The sequence below is a fragment of the Polyodon spathula genome, chromosome 1, assembly GCF_017654505.1.
Source record: "Polyodon spathula isolate WHYD16114869_AA chromosome 1, ASM1765450v1, whole genome shotgun sequence".
NCBI classification, from domain to species: domain Eukaryota; kingdom Metazoa; phylum Chordata; class Actinopteri; order Acipenseriformes; family Polyodontidae; genus Polyodon; species Polyodon spathula.
In genome coordinates this window covers 107,646,544-107,667,635 of record NC_054534.1, presented here as the reverse complement: position 1 = coordinate 107,667,635, position 21,092 = coordinate 107,646,544, and the positions used below count along the sequence as shown (strand labels likewise).

The window sequence follows — 21,092 nt, the reverse complement described above, 5'->3', positions numbered from 1 at the left end:
GGCAAATGTAGTGCTAGAAACGAGAGTTCCGGGCTCGTTTCAACTATTTCGCCCGTGTCTATTCACGTTACTAAGATGACGTGGTAAATATCCTCATGCCTTTACTATCTGAATTTAACAACACAAAACAGTTATTTAATTCCAAGCCCCCTTTTGTAAATTAAAAATGATTTTGCAAATTGCAAAATGTTCAATTGTGAAATATTTAAAGAACTTTCAATACTATCTTTTAATACGAACAAGCAACAGTCTCTTTATTAATTTATCAACATAGCTTTATTAAAACGGTTAAAACGAATCATTAACTATCCAAATATCCCAATAATGGTATTAGTGCGTTAAAAAAAAGAAATCTCCCTAACATTGTTTATTTGTGAAATTAACAGTCCGTAGTGAAGGACGCATTCATTTAATTGGGTCTCGGTTTATTCCGCTCACATTGGTAGGCTGCTTGCATTTTCCTTTACATTCTCTTCATTCTAGTTTCTTGAAGTTGTTTTGAAGCATAATTTGTCTAAACTTTTAAATACATGTGTACGTAGAATCTTGTCTTGTGTAACTTTCATAAATTAAACAAACGCAGGTACTGCATATCCTGAGCATTTCAAGCGCAATTTAACGAAATATATACAAGACACTGCAACATTTTAAGAGTTAGTCTGGATTTGCCAAGCACGCATGTAATATCAGATTCGCATAAAAAGTACCCTAAAACACAAGCAGTGAAGTGTGCTATTGATTCATACAAAATCAATTCCATACCCTTTTAAAAATCTATGCAAACTGTTATAGCTATCTCGTTGTTGTCCGCTATCTTAGGAACAGCACAATGTAACAAATGGAGCTCTGAAACTGTGAGTCTTTAATGACAACTCTAAATAGGCCTACTGGAAACAGTGTCAGTACACAAATGCAATTATTCTGTAAATAAATAAATAACCATAAGTAATAATAATAAAAAATACAACTTTACACAGTCAGCCTCTTCTGTTTGAGCAAGCTGAGTCCAAATTACAAAATACGCGTTGTTTAAATGCTGTACACAAAATTAAAATAGGACATTATGTTTATATGTAAACACCTTTATGGTAGTACGCTTTTAAGAATACAAGACCTTTCTTCTCAGACGAAACAGCATTCTAGACTTGGTGGCTGAGTTAAGAAATGTATTTTTCTTATTTTAATCCAGCACCCCAGTTTAGCAGTGCTGATAACTCTTAAGAGGTGCAAACCTGCAGTATATTGATGATGCTTTTCATATTAGGGGGCAATGTATTGTCATTTAACCGCTGTTGAGCAATGCCCTCTACTGGTAGTCAGGTCATGTTAGATTATCGGGTGCACTGCTTGTTCTGTGGAGAGTGCGAGTTAAAAGACGGGTCAATTGGTGTCACAGTCAACCCAATCTTTAGTGGACGCACCAGGAGCCACGATCGAGCAATCAGCCTGATATGCTGTAGACCTGAAAAACAAACAAACAAAATTAATACATACCAGTGATGAAAAAAAAGAATGTTTTCAGACCAGACCGCATGTCATTATAAAATGTTCATAAATCTCCCGGCAAAACAAAACAAACAAACAAAAAAAAAAAAAATCGAAAATATACGTCATGGCAATCTTTTCCAGTCTTCTCATGTGTATACATTCAATATAAATAATGTATTATATTGACTACTGAACTAACTGAATTGCGTTGCACCTTCCTTATAAGTACCAGTGCAGACATTATGGCTGAAGTACTTCCCTGGTGTTGCCTGATATTAGCACTGTCTATAAAGCGCAGCAGAATGTATTGATTAGGGGCTGTGTTGGTCTATGCTGTCGCCAGACAGTTCTCAGTGTGATCTAGCAGGGTATAGCTTAAAGAAACAGGCTTTTAAGTTTAACATCTCCCACAAGACGGATTCGTCCAAAATAGGGCAGCAACTTGGAAAGAGTCTTTAATAAATTTTATCTTCACATTTTTCTAGAACGAAAAGTAATTGCCTTTGCCTGAGTGCTTATCAGCCATTTGAAAATAAAATACATTAAAACTTAATGTCAAATTCAGTCCTAATTTATTGGAATTAAAGAAAAAATAATAATTGGCTAAAGGGTTCCCTAAAAAGTACAATTAGCCTAAATAGAATGAGCTTTTCCCAAAAGTAAAGGCTTTGAAGTAAAATTAGGAGGTTGTTAAATATGAGTTATCTTTTAAAGCACACACTTGAAAGTGACTGTACTGAAATATGTCTGTTTGTATTTTTCTTAGTTGTTCTTTCCAAAGAATAATGCCACACAGTATTGTTACAAATGTACTATTGATCTGACACAGTCAGAACCTTATACAGTGGTAGTTTCCTTAGAAAGTATGGGTCAGCCAAACAAGTGTAGATAGCTACAGTATTTTGGCATTTGAAATGGTTTTAGTAACAATAAAACACAAAGAAACCTGGAACTCATTATAACAGTATGTCATGCTTGACTATGCTTGACTATGCAAGCTGACTCACTTGTGTCTATGCTGTAGTTTATATTACAATAACACGTGTGCTGCCAAAATGTATATAGTTAAATGAACCATTACACAGTCCTTGAGAATTACAACATAAATGCTGTAGTTACCTAAAACACTTGACAGTATACAGTAATACAATGTCTTATTACCAAAGTGGGAACACCCTCATGTTGTGCAAATACATTAAGCTCAAAAACTCGCAATAGCCCTGACGCTTGTTCTTTTTCTTTTATGGCATGTTTTATGGCATCTGTATCAAAAACTGAGCTTGCTAAGGATTTACAGAAATGCATACATTATAAAACTTCATTGCTTTATATTTTATACATGCAATGGAGAGCTGTTGAATTGATTGAGGCAATGGCGAATCTAAATAGTGAGATTGTTTAGGTAATTAAAATCGACCCGTTTACTGTGGAGATTAGACATCTTACTCTGCAGGGGAGTCTGTATACAAAAAGAAATATATGTAAAACACCATTTGTGGTAGTGGGCAAATGCTTCTACTTGTATTTAGACTCACAGCAGTTTAGATCAATTCACGTGATGTCTTGTGTTTATGTACTGTAGTTGCAATATTCAAAAGCACTCCATACATTTTATTTCAGAGAGAAACACCGAATGGCTGATGCTTTATTGTAGAAAAGCCCCAACAGGGCTTGTCGTGTGCGTAATTATCTCTAAGTGTGAATAATAATCAACAATAGATAGGGATCTAATGCTGAAATCAAGTAAAACTGGCTTTTAGCAGCTTTGTACAGAGGCACTTTTTAATGTATGGTGTGCTTTTAAGAGCTATTATATTAAATGCAACTATAATAATATACTCATCTTATCAATCATGTTTACCCTACCTGAATAATCTCTCTAACATCAGTGGATGCTAAGAATGCCTCCTAAGCCTGTCGTGTGATTTATTCAGCTGTTGATAGAGTTATTAGAAGGCCCCATTGTATGCATTCATTATGACATGTACTGCTGTATATTTTTCTACACTGGTTTTGGTACAAAGGAAGGCAATGGACTGTTGGATTTTTGTGTGCCATCTTTTATCCAGCTGCAAAGTGCACATGTATATTGTGTGTGCGAAGGACCTTGCATGATCGGTGGAATACATTATTGCAAAGCAGTCATTGTCGCTTTATTTCATGTAAAATGAGCCTTCTAAAGAGCAGTGTGCAGTCCTTAAAAGTTGCAAGACACAGACCAGTTTAGGCAAATCTGTCTTTATTCAGAGTTCATCTTGTTTTTTCTTTATTATTACATTCACTGCATGGGGTAGAGGGGGCCTCCGAATCAAATTAGCCACATGGGGACTGGCTTTAGTCTTAGCTGCTTATGTAAAAATACCCTGCAAACCCTATAGACCCCATTAAACGCATTATTATTAACACACAACTCCTTTCCTATCATATTAGCAAGCATCACCTGAAGAAAAAGCAGCTGTAAATCCAGTGAGATCGACTGCTTCCTTTTTAAACAAACATGTCTTCCTGTTTTTTTAGCAGTGCAGTCTTGCACTTTGCTGTTTCTTTGTTTTGAAGTAAGTATGTTAAATGTGTCTCATAATCGCCTATAATCGGATAAAGGGTCTAGTTATTATCACTGTATTGTGTGGTTATCTGGGAAATCGAAGCGATGCAAGCAGATTCCTCAGTGCTGTAAAATGCTCTAATAAAATGTAACCTTGGTTTATCCTGATGGGGTATATATAGGTTAATCAAATCATAGTTTCTGACATAGTTTTACCCTACATTAAACACCATGTCATGACAATTGTTAGCAAAATGCAAAAATCATGCAAAAAAAAATTGGCAATCTAACATGAAATATGATGCTGCTATTATGGCTTTTGGCAGACTTTTGCAATATCATTTTCTAGTTTCTTTGATTACATGATGTTAAATAAAATATCTAATTTTTATATATATATATATATATATATATATATATATATATATATATATATATATATATATATATATATATATATATATAAGAAGAAAACATCTTAACATTTGGAATGACCCAAATGCACTTGTGATGATTTCAGGCTTGCGGGACTGCTAAATGCAGGCTGTTTAATAATCTGTAATCATATAACAGACTGTTAGAATTAGAATTGTATTAAGCATTTTTTTTACTATTACATAGTTAAGTGCTTAAGCATATACTCATTTGGTTAAGGATTGGAAAAGGGAAATGGCATTGTGAAACAAGTGCTTTATTGTAGCAGAAAAATGTGCAATTAATTAGCGAGTGACTGTGCAAGAAATATATCATTTATAGCCCTATTAGACCCATACAGGTGACCAGCTAATGGCTTCAGCTGCAGGCTACTAATTATATCTATAAATGTTTGCAAGGCTGTGGTGCACAGTGGGTGCTTGATTTGTGATGCTATAAAAGACAGGTGTGGCTGTTTCAAGGCGTTGAGGAGTTTAAATATTAGGTTTTGAGTTTGCAAAAAAAAAAAGGGGAACGAAAATTGAAATTAAATATGTGTTTGATGTGTGCAAAGTGCTAATTTATTGTCAGTTTTGTTTTCTTGCTTATGCTTATCAGAGGAAGTCGAAAACAACATTGTTGCAGTCTGTGATCTATTTTTACAAACACAAGAACTGAAAAGTCTGTAATCAACAGCTTACAAAATAAAAAATAAAAACAGCATAGACGTGTATTGTTGTACTCATGTTCACACACTGAATGAATGACATTAGCATATTACAAAATAGTATTCAACAATCAAACATATTACATCTCTAAACTTGGTACAATGCAATATTCCTTATTAACAGGCCAAGTGTTTTTGTTAATATCTTGTTTAAGAGCACATAACAGGAGGCTGCATGGTCCTGTGGTTAAAGAAAGGGGCTTGTAACCAGGATGTTCCCAGCTCACTCACTGACCCACTGTGGGACCTTGAGCAAGACTCTTAACTCCTTGTGCTCCATCTTTCGGGTGAGACGTTGTTGTAAGTGACTCTGCAGCTGATGCACAGTTCACACACCCTAGTCTCTGTAAGTCGTCTTGGATAAAGGCGTCTGCTAAATATACACATAATAATAATAACAACAATTCCTGTATTTTCTAGAACATTTTCATCAAAGTATTTGTTTTTGAAAAGCCATGAAAAAAAAGACGTATTTAGTATTTCTAAATTCAGCACTATTGTTTAATAGTGATAGATAAAAAGTCATGTAATCACAGTTTTCTGAAATAGCCAAATATTGCTATTGGATTATATGTTTTCCCAGATGGCGTATTCTTCTTTAGGTGTGTGCTATTAATTCATGCTTTTGTCCGGTCTGTTGGACACACTAGTTGAAAATAACCTTGAAACGGTTCAGCTGGGTTTCAGTGGTTTTTGATCATTTGTCCTGTCTGGGATCCTGGCGTGTCACATAGGGTTAATGCATTTTAGCTGGCCTAATTTTGCATTGATTAAGTTTTATTACCTCTATGCCTCTATTTAAACTGAATACAAGCTTAAACCTTTGAAGGCTGTAGTCAGTTATGATTGTGTTTCCCATTTAATTAGTCGCAAACATATTGGGGCATATATTCCAACCATTTACTTCAGTTTTTAATTTAGCCCAAACAATGTGATTTGAGACTATAGTTTAAAGCACATTATAATGCACATGTTTTTTAAAGGTGTTTTTCACCTTTTAAAAAAATAGGAGTGAATTAAAGGCTAAATGCTTTGAATACGTGCCACCATTATAGTTAGGGAATAGGGTGATAAATAAGTTATCTATCAAACTCAATTAAAATCATGAGCTCTGCAATAAATAACTCTTATTTTTGTAGCACAAGAATTAATTTTCATTTTCAGTACTGAAAAATATTAATAAATACACAGATATATAGATTGTTCTAATCAAACCCTATCCACATACAGTAGTCTCCAACCATTTTTGGCAAAGTGGTTTCTCCAGAGCCGACCGCAACAGTAAAGCATGGTCCATCTCTATAGAGTATCACACCAAGCTTGGTTCAGGTTTGAACTGGTTTGCATTAGTCTGCTTTGATTCCAATGTGTTTAAAATCCACTAATGTGGCACATCAGCAATGCACAAGTCCAGAAGTAAATAAAGGAGTTAAGTTTTGGTAAAGTGATCAAATCATGGGAAATATTTAGATGATTACAATGACTTATATGTTCATATATATTGTAGCGTCTTCTTTGTTTTTTAATTTCCCCTTTATTCATAAAAAGAGAGCGCACAGTGTCGACACATAAACCGATTCTGCACACCCAAGTTATCAATAAATATTGATTGCTAAGCACAGTACGAGTAAGTACAAACCGCTTCATTTCTCCCCTGCCTCATTAGAGTGTTAAGAAAAGCCACAAACGGCTGTAATTTTTATTCCAAAATGACAACCTGTCCAGGTTTACTGCCCTGTTTTTGAATCTTGACAGATTTATGCAGAACTCAAGTACTAAGTAAAGTCCTGGCACTGAACTTTGTGAGAGGTAGAATATGGTAATGCAGTCGTCATTAGTTCCATTTCCCTGAGGGTTAGTTAAGGACTGTGTTTTGTCAATCCACATTGAGAGGTTTTGCTAAAAACCAAGCAGCCAAATATACCAGTTCTGCTATTTGAGCCGTTTAAAATATGTGTGTGTGTGGGAAGGTATTACTATCAATGTGCGGAAAAAATTTGAGAAAATGTCCCAACTTTGTAAAATACCTTTTTAAGAACTAAATATGCCTTAAAAAAAAAAAAGTGCCAAAATATTTAGTTTGTTGTCAGCTTTCACTCTGTGTGGAGTTAGACATAGTAAATAAAAATATAGTGCGAGTCAATGAGAAGCCCCCACAAATACAGGAATACAAATTGTGTGTGTGTGTGTGTGTGTGTATGTATGTGAGACCGTATGGACTAATAGTTTTAACTAAAAAGAGGGGTAAGGGTACACATTAGGCTTGTTATTCTAGCCCACAAAAAGAAAACAAATGTAATTAAAAAGCAATTACATAACTACTTCATCTTAAACCTGCACTGATTTTAATTGAAGCCGTACTTCACACCTGCTGTGTTTCTGTCCGCAGTGGTAACACTTCACCGCACAGCTTTCTTTATTGGAAGAAACCAGCTTACATAAACAACCAGCTATCCTCACATGAACACACACACACAAGTATTACATTCATGTATATTTCTGTAGTCAATTTGTATTTGTTACTGTACAACTTCCTCCAACCTTTGGGTTCTGTAATGAAAGTATAATGGACTTTATTTTATTTTGTATTATGGGGAATTCTCTTTTTTATTGTTGCTCAGTTTACGGGTTAAATGGGTTTTTATTATTAGCCACTAAGGTAGCATGATAATTAATATCAGTTTAATTTTATTCAGCAGTGTGCTTACTTAACAAAAACAAAGAAAAAACCTATAAAAAAAATTATAAAAAGCGTGTAAACAGAGTAACTCTTTAGAATAGGTTTAGCAAATGTTCTCATTCGGTTATGTTCAAATTTTACTTTCAACGTGAAGTATCTAAGTGATGTTAGTTAAGTCATTTTATTGAAGTAAAGGAAGGGCTTTAGTTAACTCATATTTATTTGAAAATCAAGACCAGTGTGTGTGGAACATGGTTGACAATCAGGATTCCTTACGCTCCTGAGCGTGAGAGTAGTCTGGTAAGGTTACATTATGCATTTTAAAAGATACTGTACTTGAAAACAAATCTGTAGACACTGGGTTGTCTCGAGAGTTTTGGGAAAAGCTGACGGTTATTGTGAAGTGGTTGTATCTTACTGTAAAGATAGGCATTGAGGACACTGATACAACTGACCATTGTGGAAACACAGCCACTGCAGTTCTAGGTCAGTTTAACTTGTATAATAATAATGATCTTACTGTTAAATTATATACATTCATTAATAACAACCGTAATACTGAACTTATGTAATTTATTAATCATTTTGTGGTCCGGTGCCGGGACGTATACAAAAAGTGAACACTATTGTTTCTGTAATTTAAGAACACATAGCAGTAAACACCACTGTTTCTGATTGGTCCTGTTTACTGTATGCTGGTTGCTATGGGTTTTTGATTGATTTAGGTGCAAGGGTTAAACAAACAGGAGAAGAGAGCCTTTTAGGCCGACCTTTTAAATGTTTTTATTTTTTAATAGAGGCTTTTAGGGGCTTAAGTGTCTGGTAAGGAGGCAGTGGATAAATGTTTAATTTGAAATCACGACTGTTTGATTGAAATAGGAATACATCCATCCTGTAATGATATTACAGAGCGCTGAGTGGCTGAGAGGTCTGTAAAGCATTAAACTGTTTGCGTTTTCAACTTGACTTCTTTTTTTAAAAATGTAATACTCTCCTGTTTCCTGGCTGAATGAGAATGGAGTATTTCAAATGAGTTTGCAGAAGAAAACAAAACAGATGTGGTGTGTATGCATTTCTGGTTCTTAGTCTTTAATTGGTGTTAGTTTTACTAAGGGCCAATAAAATATGTGTGGAATAAAGAGGAGTCTTCTGATGTGAAAATATATGCAGCAATAATTAATCTCAACAAATTATAGATTGTGCACATATGTATGTGTACATACATGTTAAAGGATTTACAGTTTAAACATGTAATGAATAATTCATACATTGAATGCTAGTGGCACTGGTGTTATAATTATAATTGTTTTATGCCAGAATCGTAATTTATGAATTGAATATTTTGTAGTAACACAACACTTTCTAAAATAAAAACACCTTTTCAGTGCTTTTGATGAGAGCTTTCACCTTTTTATTGCCTCTCCTAATACTAAAATCAGTGGCTAGAGATCTAAAAATTAATATATTGTTAAAATTAAAAAGTAGTAAGAGTTTGCTGTGTATATGTAAAACATAAGTGTGGTCTCTTTACAAGATACTCTTGCATTGTATTTTTTAAAAATATTTAATTGGTAAGCGATTGGGATTTGACAGAAACTCAGATTTCAGAAACTCAGAAGCAGAAAAACAGCAGCGGCTGCTGGTTTTTGAGACCTATCTGAAGTTTTATCACTACACAGAAGTATTTTCTCTTACATCATAGAAATGATTGAATGTTATGTGGCTTTACAGCGTTTAAAGAAAGATTTTGTGACGAGGTAGCATTCTGTTTAGCTCAGCAGCAAAAAGGGTAGTAAGAGAAACTGTTTTTAGCTCGTCCCTTGGTTGTTCATACCTGCTTGAACCACAGGAAACACATCAGTTGGCATTTCAAAGACTGAAAACCCTTCGTGGCTTTGTGTGCTTGCTGTGTCTCCTGTGAGTCATGTGATCACCATTATGTTATTCTCCCATGATTCCACCAACCTGGAAAGCATGCACACAGAGCATTGGGCACAGAGCAAGGCTAAAGCAGTTCACCTCATGTCAGGCTGTGAATTCTTTAAGAACCTATAAAATATTTACTTTTATATATATAGGCTATATATATTATATATTATATATATATATATATATATATATATATATATATATATATATATATATATATATATATCATTTGATTATAATTTAACGAAGAATGAATTTAGATTTAAATGTGTGCAATAGCTTGTAGTCTTTTAAGGTTTTCCAAACTGTATTTACAGTAGTCTATTTATTGTCTGATTTTAAAGATTGGAAATTGATAAGATATGCATTGCCACAAACAGCTTTTAACACAATTATTAGGGGGTTACTGTTTCTGTGCTTACCATCATTTTTAAATTGTTTACCTGTTTAGTACCCTGTTATCATATCAACCTATACTGCTGTATCTACTTAGATACTTTTTTTTTTTTTTAACCATGCTATCTATGCAAGCAAACAGGTGTTTTATTTTTTAAAACTGAGACTGCTTCTGAAAAGACTCCTAAAATCAGAAATGGTGGTGTGAAAAATAACACTATGGATTTGCAACTGCAATTTCAGTCCCCCTTTCAAGTGTGATTTTCTATAGCGATTTCTCATTTGCTAATTCACAGTTGCAGAGGGGAAAAAAATGCAGTTGCATGTATAGTACCTAGTAGTCATTTCTAAAACCATAAAACCCACTCACTTCCATAAGCAGCCCCTGTGGATGAGAATAACCTTAGTTAGCAAGCCTAGAAATAGCAAATTAAGCATTATACAACAAAACACACATATCTTTCTTTAATATAATATTAAAGAGACAAGCAATTAAATATTCTGAAAATGTAGATTTGTATCCCTTTAAACTATTACTAATAAGAATTCTAATAACAATAGAAAATGAATTTTGAAAACTGAAGATGGAAGATGGTTTCAATGCAAAGTTTTTTTCTTGTTCTTGTTATTGCAGCTGGTTGAAGACTTGTGCATTATTTGGCAGCTGTGTATGGTGCCTTTAAAAATGCTTCACACACTCTGTACTTAATATTAATTTCCCCAATGTCTTAAAAACCCTCAAGCCCTGGATATTTTTAGCGCAAGGTCAATTTTATGATTTATCATAATTGCCACGTTGTACAAAAGCAGTCCAAGCATAAACTGGAAACTTATTTTCTCTAAATTTCATACTTCTGGTACTGTATGTTTATACAAATTGCATTTACCATTATCTGTTTGTATAATTTCCCTTTATAATGAGAAATGCCTATAATTCTGACATTCTTGTACCACAATTAGAACTATTAGTGTGCTTCCCAGTATTGCGTTTGTTCATTACCTTCCTTGCCATTTATGCTCCTGCCCAGATCATTGACTAGCTGAAGTTATCATCCTTGAAATCTATTTTAAATCTGCTGGTCTAGCGTTCATGTAAACAGAGGTGAATTCCTGTGCCGTTTGGTGAATTGGTCTAGCTTTCTAAATTAACATAGTAAAAATAAATAGGCAATAATGTGATTTACATCACTATACAAAAAAAATTGAGTTTTAATCTGTTATTAGCTCACATGGCTAACTTTCTGACTTTTGAATGAACTTAACTTATTGAAGGTACAACTCTATAGAAACCCCTCTCCTCCAAGTATCCAGAGCATCATTGATCAAAATTGCAATTATTCATATTCTGTTAAATGAGCTTCTCACAGTGGCAACAAATTACTTCATTTAAACTCACTGTTAGTCCATTAAATTGGCTTGAAATGAACAATCACAATGATTATTATGTCTAAGGAACTGGAATTGGAATTGGAATTGGGAATTGACTTTAAAAAGGAAAGAAATGGAATTGGAATTGGGAACTGATTTTAAAAAGGAATTGAAATTGGAATTGGAACTGGGAATTGATTTTAAAAAGGAATTGGAATTGAAATTGGAATTGGAATTGATTTTAAAAAGGAATTGGAATTGGGAATTGATTTTAAAAAGGAATTGGAATTGAAATTGGAATTGGAAAAACAAGAATTGACCCCAGCCCAGTTGTACCTTCAGAGATCTTAAGAAATATATTCAGAGTGGTTGTGAAGGTGTCACGAAGCTAAGGAAAGGTAGCAGAATTGATTTTAAAACCTTTAAGAAATTGAGTGATTTGGGCCATTGGGCCATGTGTTATACTGTGCTGTACATGGGGAAGAATCCAGGCAGTACCTGCTCTCTGGCTGTACAGAAGCGTTCCGTCTCTGTCAACCTGACACTATTCCCAAGCACTAAATCGATTGCAAAAAAAAAATAATCAAAAAGAGGAGCCCCTGGGAAACACTTGTAATGAAGTGAGTTTGATTGACTGACAGATGGAGAGGCCTGCTCTCAGAGTCCCAGCAGCAGCTATAGTACAGGCTGCGTGTTTGGGTGCCTTCCAGTCCAAATGTCTAGGTTGTTCCACGGGAAGAGACCCATTCGGTCATGTAACCTCGTTTTTATTTTTCCTCTCCCGCAGCGGCGTTGGCCTGGCCCGGGCTCATTACGAGAAGCAGCCCCCCTCCAACCTGAGGAAGTCCAACTTTTTCCACTTTGTCCTGGCGCTGTACGACCGGCAAGGCCAGCCAGTCGAGATCGAGAGGACCTCCTACATCGATTTCGTGGAGAAAGACAAAGTAAGCAATTACTGTTCGTGCTGTCCACTGGGGCATGCAGGGGGTTAACAAACACACTGGTCTTTCAGCACTCGAAGCCTGGGTTCAGCTCCAGCTTGGGTCACAAGCCACATCTCTTTGTGATCTCAGCTTAGTCTTGGGGTACAGCTGTCTCGCTTACAAGGAGGTCCCAAGTGAAGTTTGTGTGGCTATCATCTGTCCTGTCAGTCCCTTGCCTTTTATGACTGCTGATAATACATTGAAATAATAGAATAAATGCAGGGGTTTCCCAGTGCAGGGTGTCATGCAATCGTGGGAGCGCAGGTTTCTGTTCTGGCTGTCCAAATGTACTGATCTTTGCTGGGGATTCTGTGATTTAAGTCTTTTATTATTCCTTGTGGCAAGAGCAGGACTCCAGTTGCTGTGGGATTCCCTAGGGGGAGGTGTGCACCCTGAGCCAATTTGTTTGGAAAGGGGGCATAAATTAAAGTAGGATCAGGGCTATAGAACTGAACTACTGACTCCAGCATCGTAATTCAACCCCCTGGACCACCTGATCACCAGACCAAGCATCAAGCTACCCAGTGCAATATCCCATATCATAGTGGGTCTGCTAGTTCTAATAGATTCTGGTGTCTTATCCTGGAAAATATATATTTTTTTTTTAGTTTTAAAAGTTATGGATCAAAAATGTATTTAGCAAAAAATAATCTCAAAAGTCCATAAATATAAATAATATACTCCTGTCCTTATGCATTATTTTGTGATTTTATATATATATATATATAATAGATGGGCTTCAGTGAGTTACAAACGACGGGACAGTTAGGTCGAGTAGTTTATAAACTGTTACAGAAACCTGAGATGGAATTGTTTTCCTTTAACTCACTGAAGCCCATCTGTTATTTTTTATAATACATGGATATTAGTATCTGTAATAAAAGACAATAATCGGGTGTTAAGGCTCAAATTGAATTTAATGAATAATAATAACGTACATTAAGTCAATATTAAAGAATCTTAAATATAATTCAGGAACGGTGAATTAAACTGGGTAAGAACATAAGAACATAAGAAAGTTTACAAACGAGAGGAGGCCATTCGGCCCATCTTGCTCGTTTGGTTGTTAGTAGCTTATTGATCCCAAGATCTCATCAAGCAGCTTCTTGAAGGATCCCAGGGTGTCAGCTTCAACAACATTACTGGGGAGTTGATTCCAGACCCTCACAATTCTCTGTGTAAAAAAGTGCCTCCTATTTTCTGTTCTGAATGCCCCTTTGTCTAAACTCCATTTGTGACCCCAGGTCCTTGTTTCTTTTTTCAGGCTGAAAAAGTCCCTTGGGTCGACACTGTCAATACTTTTAGAATTTTGAATGCTTGAATTAGGTCGCCACGTAGTCTTCTTTGTTCAAGACTGAACAGATTCAATTCTTTTAGCCTGTCTGCATATGACATGCCTTTTAAGCCTGGAATAATTCTGGTCGCTCTTCTTTGCACTCTTTCTAGAGCAGCAATATCTTTTTTATAGCGAGGTGACCAGAACTGCACACAATATTCAAGATGAGGTCTTACTAGTGCATTGTACAGTTTTAACATTACTTCCCTTGATTTAAATTCAACACTTTTCACAATGTATCCGAGCATCTTGTTAGCCTTTTTTAAAGCTTCCCCACATTGTCTAGATGAAGACATTTCTGAGTCAACAAAAACTCCTAGGTCTTTTTCATAGATTCCTTCTCCAATTTCAGCATCTCCCATATGATATTTATAATGTACATTTTTATTTCCTGCGTGCAGTACCTTACACTTTTCTCTATTAAATGTCATTTGCCATGTATCTGCCCAGTTCTGAATCTTGTCTAGATCATTTTGAATGACCTTTGCTGCTGCAACAGTGTTTGCCACTCCTCCTACTTTTGTGTCGTCTGCAAATTTAACAAGTTTGCTTACTATACCAGAGTCTAAATCATTAATGTAGATTAGGAATAGCAGAGGACCTAATACTGATCCCTGTGGTACACCGCTGGTTACCACACTCCATTCTGAGGTTTTTCCTCTAATCAGTACTTTCTGTTTTCTACATGTTAACCACTCCCTAATCCATGTACATGTGTTTCCTTGAATCCCAACTGCGTTCAGTTTGAGAATTAATCTTTTGTGCGGGACTTTGTCAAAAGCTTTCTGGAAATCTAAATAAACCATGTCATATGCTTTGCAATTATCCATTATCGATGTTGCATCCTCAAAAAAATCAAGCAAGTTAGTTAGACACGATCTCCCTTTCCTAAAACCATGTTGACTGTCTCCCAGGACCCTGTTACCATATAGGTAATTTTCCATTTTGGATCTTATTATAGTTTCCATAAGTTTGCATATAATAGAAGTCAGGCTTACTGGTCTGTAGTTACCTGGTTCAGTTTTGTTTCCCTTTTTGTGGATCGGTATTACGTTTGCAATTTTCCAGTCTGTCGGTACCACCCCTGTGTCAAGAGACTGCTGCATGATCTTGGTTAGCGGTTTGTAAATTACTTCTTTCATTTCTTTGAGTACTACTGGGAGGATCTCATCCGGCCCAGGGGATTTGTTTATTTTAAGAGCTCCTAGTCCCTTTAACACTTCTGCCTCAGTTATGCTAAAGTTATTTAAAACTGGATAGGAACTGGATGACATGTGGGGCATGTTGTCAGTATCTTCCTTTGTAAAAACTTGTGAAAAGTAATCATTTAATATATTTGCTATTTTTTTTTTCTTCATCTACTATTTTGCCATTTGTATCTCTTAAACATTTAATCTCCTCTTTGAATGTTCTCTTGCTGTTGTAATATTGGAAAAACATTTTGGAATTGGTTTTAGCTCCCTTAGCAATGTTCATTTCTATTTCTCTCTTGGCCTTTCTAACTTCCTTTTTGACTTGCGTTTGCAGTTCTGTGTACTCTTTCTGCGTACTTTCTTTTTGGTCCTTTTTTAATGCTCTGTAAAGTGCCTTTTTTCGCTGAATATTTTTTTTAATTGATCTATTAAACCATTTTGGCAATTTAGTTTTACATTTAGATTTGTCTACTTTAGGGATATAATTGTTTTGCGCCTCTAGTACTACATTTTTGAAGAACAACCATCCTTCTTCTGTGGGTGTTTTCTCTATTTTACTCCAATCTACTTCTGTTAGTCTCTGTTTCATACCTTCATAGTTTGCTTTTCTAAAATTGTAAACCTTAGCTTTAGTCATTACTTTTGGGGATTTAAAAAACACTTCAAATGAGACCATGTTGTGGTCTGAGTTTGCCAGTGGTTCTCTGACCTCTGTTTTAGTTATTCTATCTTCGTTATTTGAAAAGACTAAATCAAGGCATGCCTCCCCTCTAGTCGGTGCCTTGACAAATTGTGTTAGGAAGCAGTCATTTGTCATTTCCACCATTTCTATTTCATCCTTCGCGCTACCCACCGGGTTTTACCATTTTATTTGGGGGAAGTTGAAATCCCCCATTAGTATGGCTTCTCCTTTGCTACACGCATTTCTAATGTCATTGTATAACAGATTATTGTGCTCACCATCTGAATCTGGCAGTCTATAGCATGCTCCTATTATTATGCCCTTTGAATTTTTGTCCGTTATTCTGACCCATATTGATTCGGTTTTATTTTCTTTGTCCAGGTTTAACACCTGGGCTTCAAGACTGTTTCTTATGTATAGCGCTACCCCTCCTCCTCTTCTGTCCTGCCTGTCTTTCCTATACAGTGTATACCCACAAATATTATATTCGTCCCCATCACTCTCAGACAACCACGTTTCTGTAACACTTATCACATCATAGTTACCTGTTAGTGCAGTAGCTTCAAGTTCTAGAATTTTGTTTCTGATACTTCTAGCATTTAGATAAATACATTTAATGGTTGTCTTACCTGAGTTGTTGTTCTTGTTTTGATGCGGTCTCCCTTCTGTTTTTTTGTTGATTTCTCCCCCCTTCCTTTCTAGTTTAAATGCTTCTGAATCTGCTCGAGGATCTTTTCTCCGAGTAGACTGGTTCCCTTGTTATTTAAATGCAGCCCATCCCGTCTATACAGATAGTCCTTGTTGTAGAATGTGGTCCAATGATCAAGATAGGTGAAGCCTTCCCGTGTGCACCACATCTTCAGACATGCGTTTTGATAAATTATTTCCAGCTGTCCATATGGTCCTTTGCAAGGTGCCGGTAGTATACCAGAAAATACCACAGTTTTGGTTTTCTCTTTTAATTTCCTTCCTAGCTCTCTGAATTTGTTTTGCAGGGATTTTGGTCTGTCTCTTCCAATGTTGTTTGTACCGATGTGGACGACTACTACCGGGTCGTCTCCTGTTCGTTCTAGGAGCCTGTCCACGTTCTCAGTGATGTGCTTGACCGAGATAGATAATGAACTGCAAAAAATATTTTTAAGTAAAGTGTGTTTCAATGGGGCATGCTTTTTTTTTATTAGTTGCTGTCAGTCAAAGATTTGTGTCGCTGTTGATGGATGATTGTAAATCTTCACAGAGAGTTAAAAGTGCCTAAAAAATAATGAACTGTGGGTGTTGTCAAATGATTAAATTTATGAAAGTCACTGACAGAAATGTCTTTCATTTCCCGTTACTCTCCAGTTTCTCTGAGATATGAATGTACCAGCTTTACATCACTTTTTTTTTTTTTGGACGTATTCTCATTTTGTTGCTCATTTTGTGTTTGAATTGAAAGTGGTCTTGAGTAGTCGAATGGATCAAAGTTCAAATATATTTTCCTCTAGAGGAATTATCACTTTTTGATGTCACTGCTGTGGTATTATGCCTTTTTTTGGAATGGCTCAGGGTGCAAATATAGCCTTCATCTAAAATTAATCTTAGTTGTAAAACTAACACAAATTCTCAATGAGAAGCCTCTGTCAATCTCTTTCACAAAGCTCATAACAAACTAAGTCAAGTGGATTAACATTTTGACTAGTGCCTTCATGAATAATAATAATAATAATAATAATAATAATAATAATAATAATAATAATAATAATAATAATAATAATAATAGGGTCTAGCTGCACACCTAAACTGCAGACAACAGAAGAGGCGCCAACAGTGAAATCACCAAAAGAGCAAGAAATCCTAGGAAAAGACTACAGCTGGGTTTAGATCATATTACCAACAAGTCACTTTTGCTTGCATTTAACTTCAGGAAATTATTTGACATCCCAGCTTGTACATCTGCCAAACAAGCAGATAAAACTGCTTCAGTATTGGAATTCATTTTATCATTTGTGTGTCGTCTGCAAGAATGGAAGTGGACTCTGTATTGTCGTATAACATCACCCAGTGGCAGCATATAAATGTTAAAAAGGAGCGGTCCAAGGACCCCCAGAGTGTTGCAGCATTACTTAGTGTCTTATATATGTATGACCTTATTATTCATGATTGAGTGCTTTTGAAGTTATAAATAATTTGATAACTTATATTTATGACTGGATATCTTACTGTGATTTCACTTTTATTTCAGCAATGCCCAGCAAAGCCACTGGGAATTTCTCAAGCCAGTTCTGTACACATACAGTACAGCTCTAATTGACTGTTCTTGCTGTTGACAGAAAAATTACACCCAAAAAACAAAAAAAATGTTGTTCTGTTTTTATATGAGATGCACAAATACCAGATTTCCAGCTGAGGCTAAGTTTTGTGTCTTGTGTCTTTCAAAGCCATTTGATAGTAAACACAGTGAAATGGCTGAATCCCAGACATCTGTTGGGCTCAGAGAGCGTTGTAGTTCAATATTTGAATGTTAGTTATACCCTTGGTGTAGGGATCATGTAGGATAAGCCAGGAAGATGTGATCTCATTAGGTGCTGACTTGATGACAACTTAATCTGCGCAATCCTCGGGAAGATGCATGAGGATGGGTTTTTCATTGATTTCCTGCTTTTTTCTCTTTCTTTTTTTTCAGGAGTACAACGGGGAGAAGACAAATAATGGGATTCATTACAGGCTACAGCTTCTGTACAGCAATGGTAAGAAGAACATTTATACTTGAACGCAGATGTATAATATGTATTTCTAGCAGCTACTACACCGACATTGCTTGTAATAGCGGTCCTTATTTACCGTTTTGGGATGTTGCAGTAAATGTTTTAAGGGCAGCAGTATGTTTGCCTTGCATGGAGCACAGCCTGGGGGGTTAACAATGTAATTGTACTCTTTTGAATTGCAGTTTCTGAGATAAAAGTCAGATCAGATGTGTTTGCTCATATCGTAATGCACAAGGTTGGATGAAAGAATAGGAATGACAGCCTAGAACTTGTAAACTATTTGTTGTGAAGTCTTTAACACTCAAGGCCTTCTATCAGCCTGCTGTCTGGTCCATTACGTCTGAAACTGACTGGGACATGTAGCTTTATATTACAGAATACACTGTAAGAGAGGCATCTTTCGCTTACACAAAAGTGAGTGCTACATATGGGTAATAATGTGAGTTAGTAAGCTTCAACAGCCATACAAACTTATGCTATTTAGCAATTTGCACCTTTTCAGGTTTTCCTTGGAGCCTTTATTGTAAATCTTGAATGTCTCAAACTGCTATGAAACAGAAGCTTGTATACCTGTTGAATTGTACTGCCATCAAATGATTCCATTTGTGTTACATGAAAGAGAGCCCAGTCAGTGTCCAGCCTCATTTGTACGTTTCAGTTAAGTACTGTAGCCAGACAATGGGATTGTGTAGATGCAACCACTGCAGTCAGTGCACATACTACTGTGGCCTTTTGCAGAATGACTGGTGGGATCGAGTTTACCTTTACTGAAAGAGAATACAGATGACAGGTCCGGACGTAAACATTTGTAACTGACCACCGGTCTGTTCACCCTAGTTGGGATCAACCCTCGCGACCTTGGGTCAAGTAACACGAGTGAACCCGTCGCACACACGTATAGCTGACTCGCTATATATATATATATATATATATATATATATACACACACACACATACACACACACACACACACACACACACACACACACACACACACATGTGTGTGTGTGCGCGACTCTCACCCCAGCACTCTTCAGAAGCTGCAATTCTCTTTTTTCATTATTTCATCTCCAGCAGACCCTCCCTTGAAGCCTGTCTCCTCCTCACACTAATATCCCTCTATACTCTCGCCAGCAATAACACTGCATCTATGAGGAGATTGCAAATTCCTTTTTCCAATGTTTATTTATTGTTTTCTATCAGATATAAACGCAGGGAGTTTAGGAAGCAATCACCAAAATTCTGAGAAGTTTGAGGTGTAAAAAAAACACAATTCCCGTCTTTGAACACATTTGAAAAAACTGTGTCACCTACAGCTATGGCCAGAAGTTTTACATCACCTAGAATGTTACGATTAAGACACTATTAATATATTAACATAATTTACATATTTTATTGAATATCATGTCATCAAAGGAACTATGTAATTATATTGCAAAAGTCTACCGGAAGCCATAATAGTACTTAATGTTAGATTTTGAAATACTGTATCATAATTTTCAATTTGTTAATTCTATAGGGTGAACTTTAGGCCATAGCTGTATAGGGCTGACACTTCAAAAGACTTCCAGTGGAACCATTAGTCATTGAATTTGTGAAGCTCCTTTTAGTGTCACTGCATCTGCATCACCAGGAAAGGGCACATATTTGTACGTCAAGTTGTTTTAATGCAGTCTTCTCTTGAGCACAAGAGCCAGGCTCAGTTGTATATATTACATTAAGTGTTCATTTATACAAGAAGTGTTCACTTTGCATTTTCTTCTTTAGCTGTTTCTGGTTGTAGGTATGGAGTTCTTGCCTTTTGAAATGTGTATCCTGTGTGCACAGTGCTTTGTGTTATTGACTTAGATTGATCTCATTGATTTAATTTCTTTGCAGGCATCAGAACAGAGCAAGACCTATTTGTGCGGCTGATTGATTCAATGACCAAACAGGTAAGGATAGATTTCATTCAGTGTGTAAAGAACTATGAACATGACAAGAATGACAAGTGATTTATTTTCACTTAATGTGATGGCTTGGTGGTGACGTCACACCAGGAAGTGACAGACACTATTACTGTGGGTAGAATCGCTGAGCGTGCATTTATTAAATAAAACAAAGTAATTGAACCAACAAAACACCAAACAAAACGGCACAGCAAAACAAACAGACACAATAAATAAATAATAAAAGGACCACGCTGGTCGAATTGTGTTGATATTTTTAGTTCTCGGTTTTCTTTACGAATCAACTTTTAAAAACAACCCCCACTCTACTCAACAAAAGCTGCTGGTTTTTATTTCGTGGTGGAGGAATTAACTCGCTATCAGTTACCTATAGTTTGTCCCTCAACCACACTCTGCACAGGATTTCTGGTACGCGTGGTCGACAGCCAGTTTGTCAATAAATCACTAGCTGCTGACCAAGCCTTCTCATGAGATTAGCTGGATGAGAATTGAAACCCAATCCATGCTGTAAAACAACAATAACAAAACATAGTTTTAAAGTAAACAAAAACCAGTACATCATCACCATAATAATAATAATAATAATAATAATAATAATAATAATAATAATAATAATAATAATAATAGTAATAATAATAATAATTAGAACTGCCAGGCA

General features: G+C 35.9%; 1 protein-coding gene across 9 annotated transcripts in view; it reads left to right on the top strand.

Moving 5' to 3' along the window:
- The window catches only part of LOC121299101 (transcription factor COE3-like), a 161,706-nt gene that overhangs the window by 1,271 nt on the left and 139,343 nt on the right, over positions 1-21,092 (top strand). For all 9 annotated transcript variants that reach the window (XM_041229492.1, XM_041227054.1, XM_041230331.1 and 6 more), the window contains 3 exons: positions 12,335-12,491; positions 18,404-18,467; positions 20,364-20,419. In XM_041229492.1, coding sequence (XP_041085426.1) covers positions 12,335-12,491; positions 18,404-18,467; positions 20,364-20,419 — 277 coding nt within the window. The remainder of the gene's footprint in view (positions 1-12,334; positions 12,492-18,403; positions 18,468-20,363; positions 20,420-21,092) is intronic.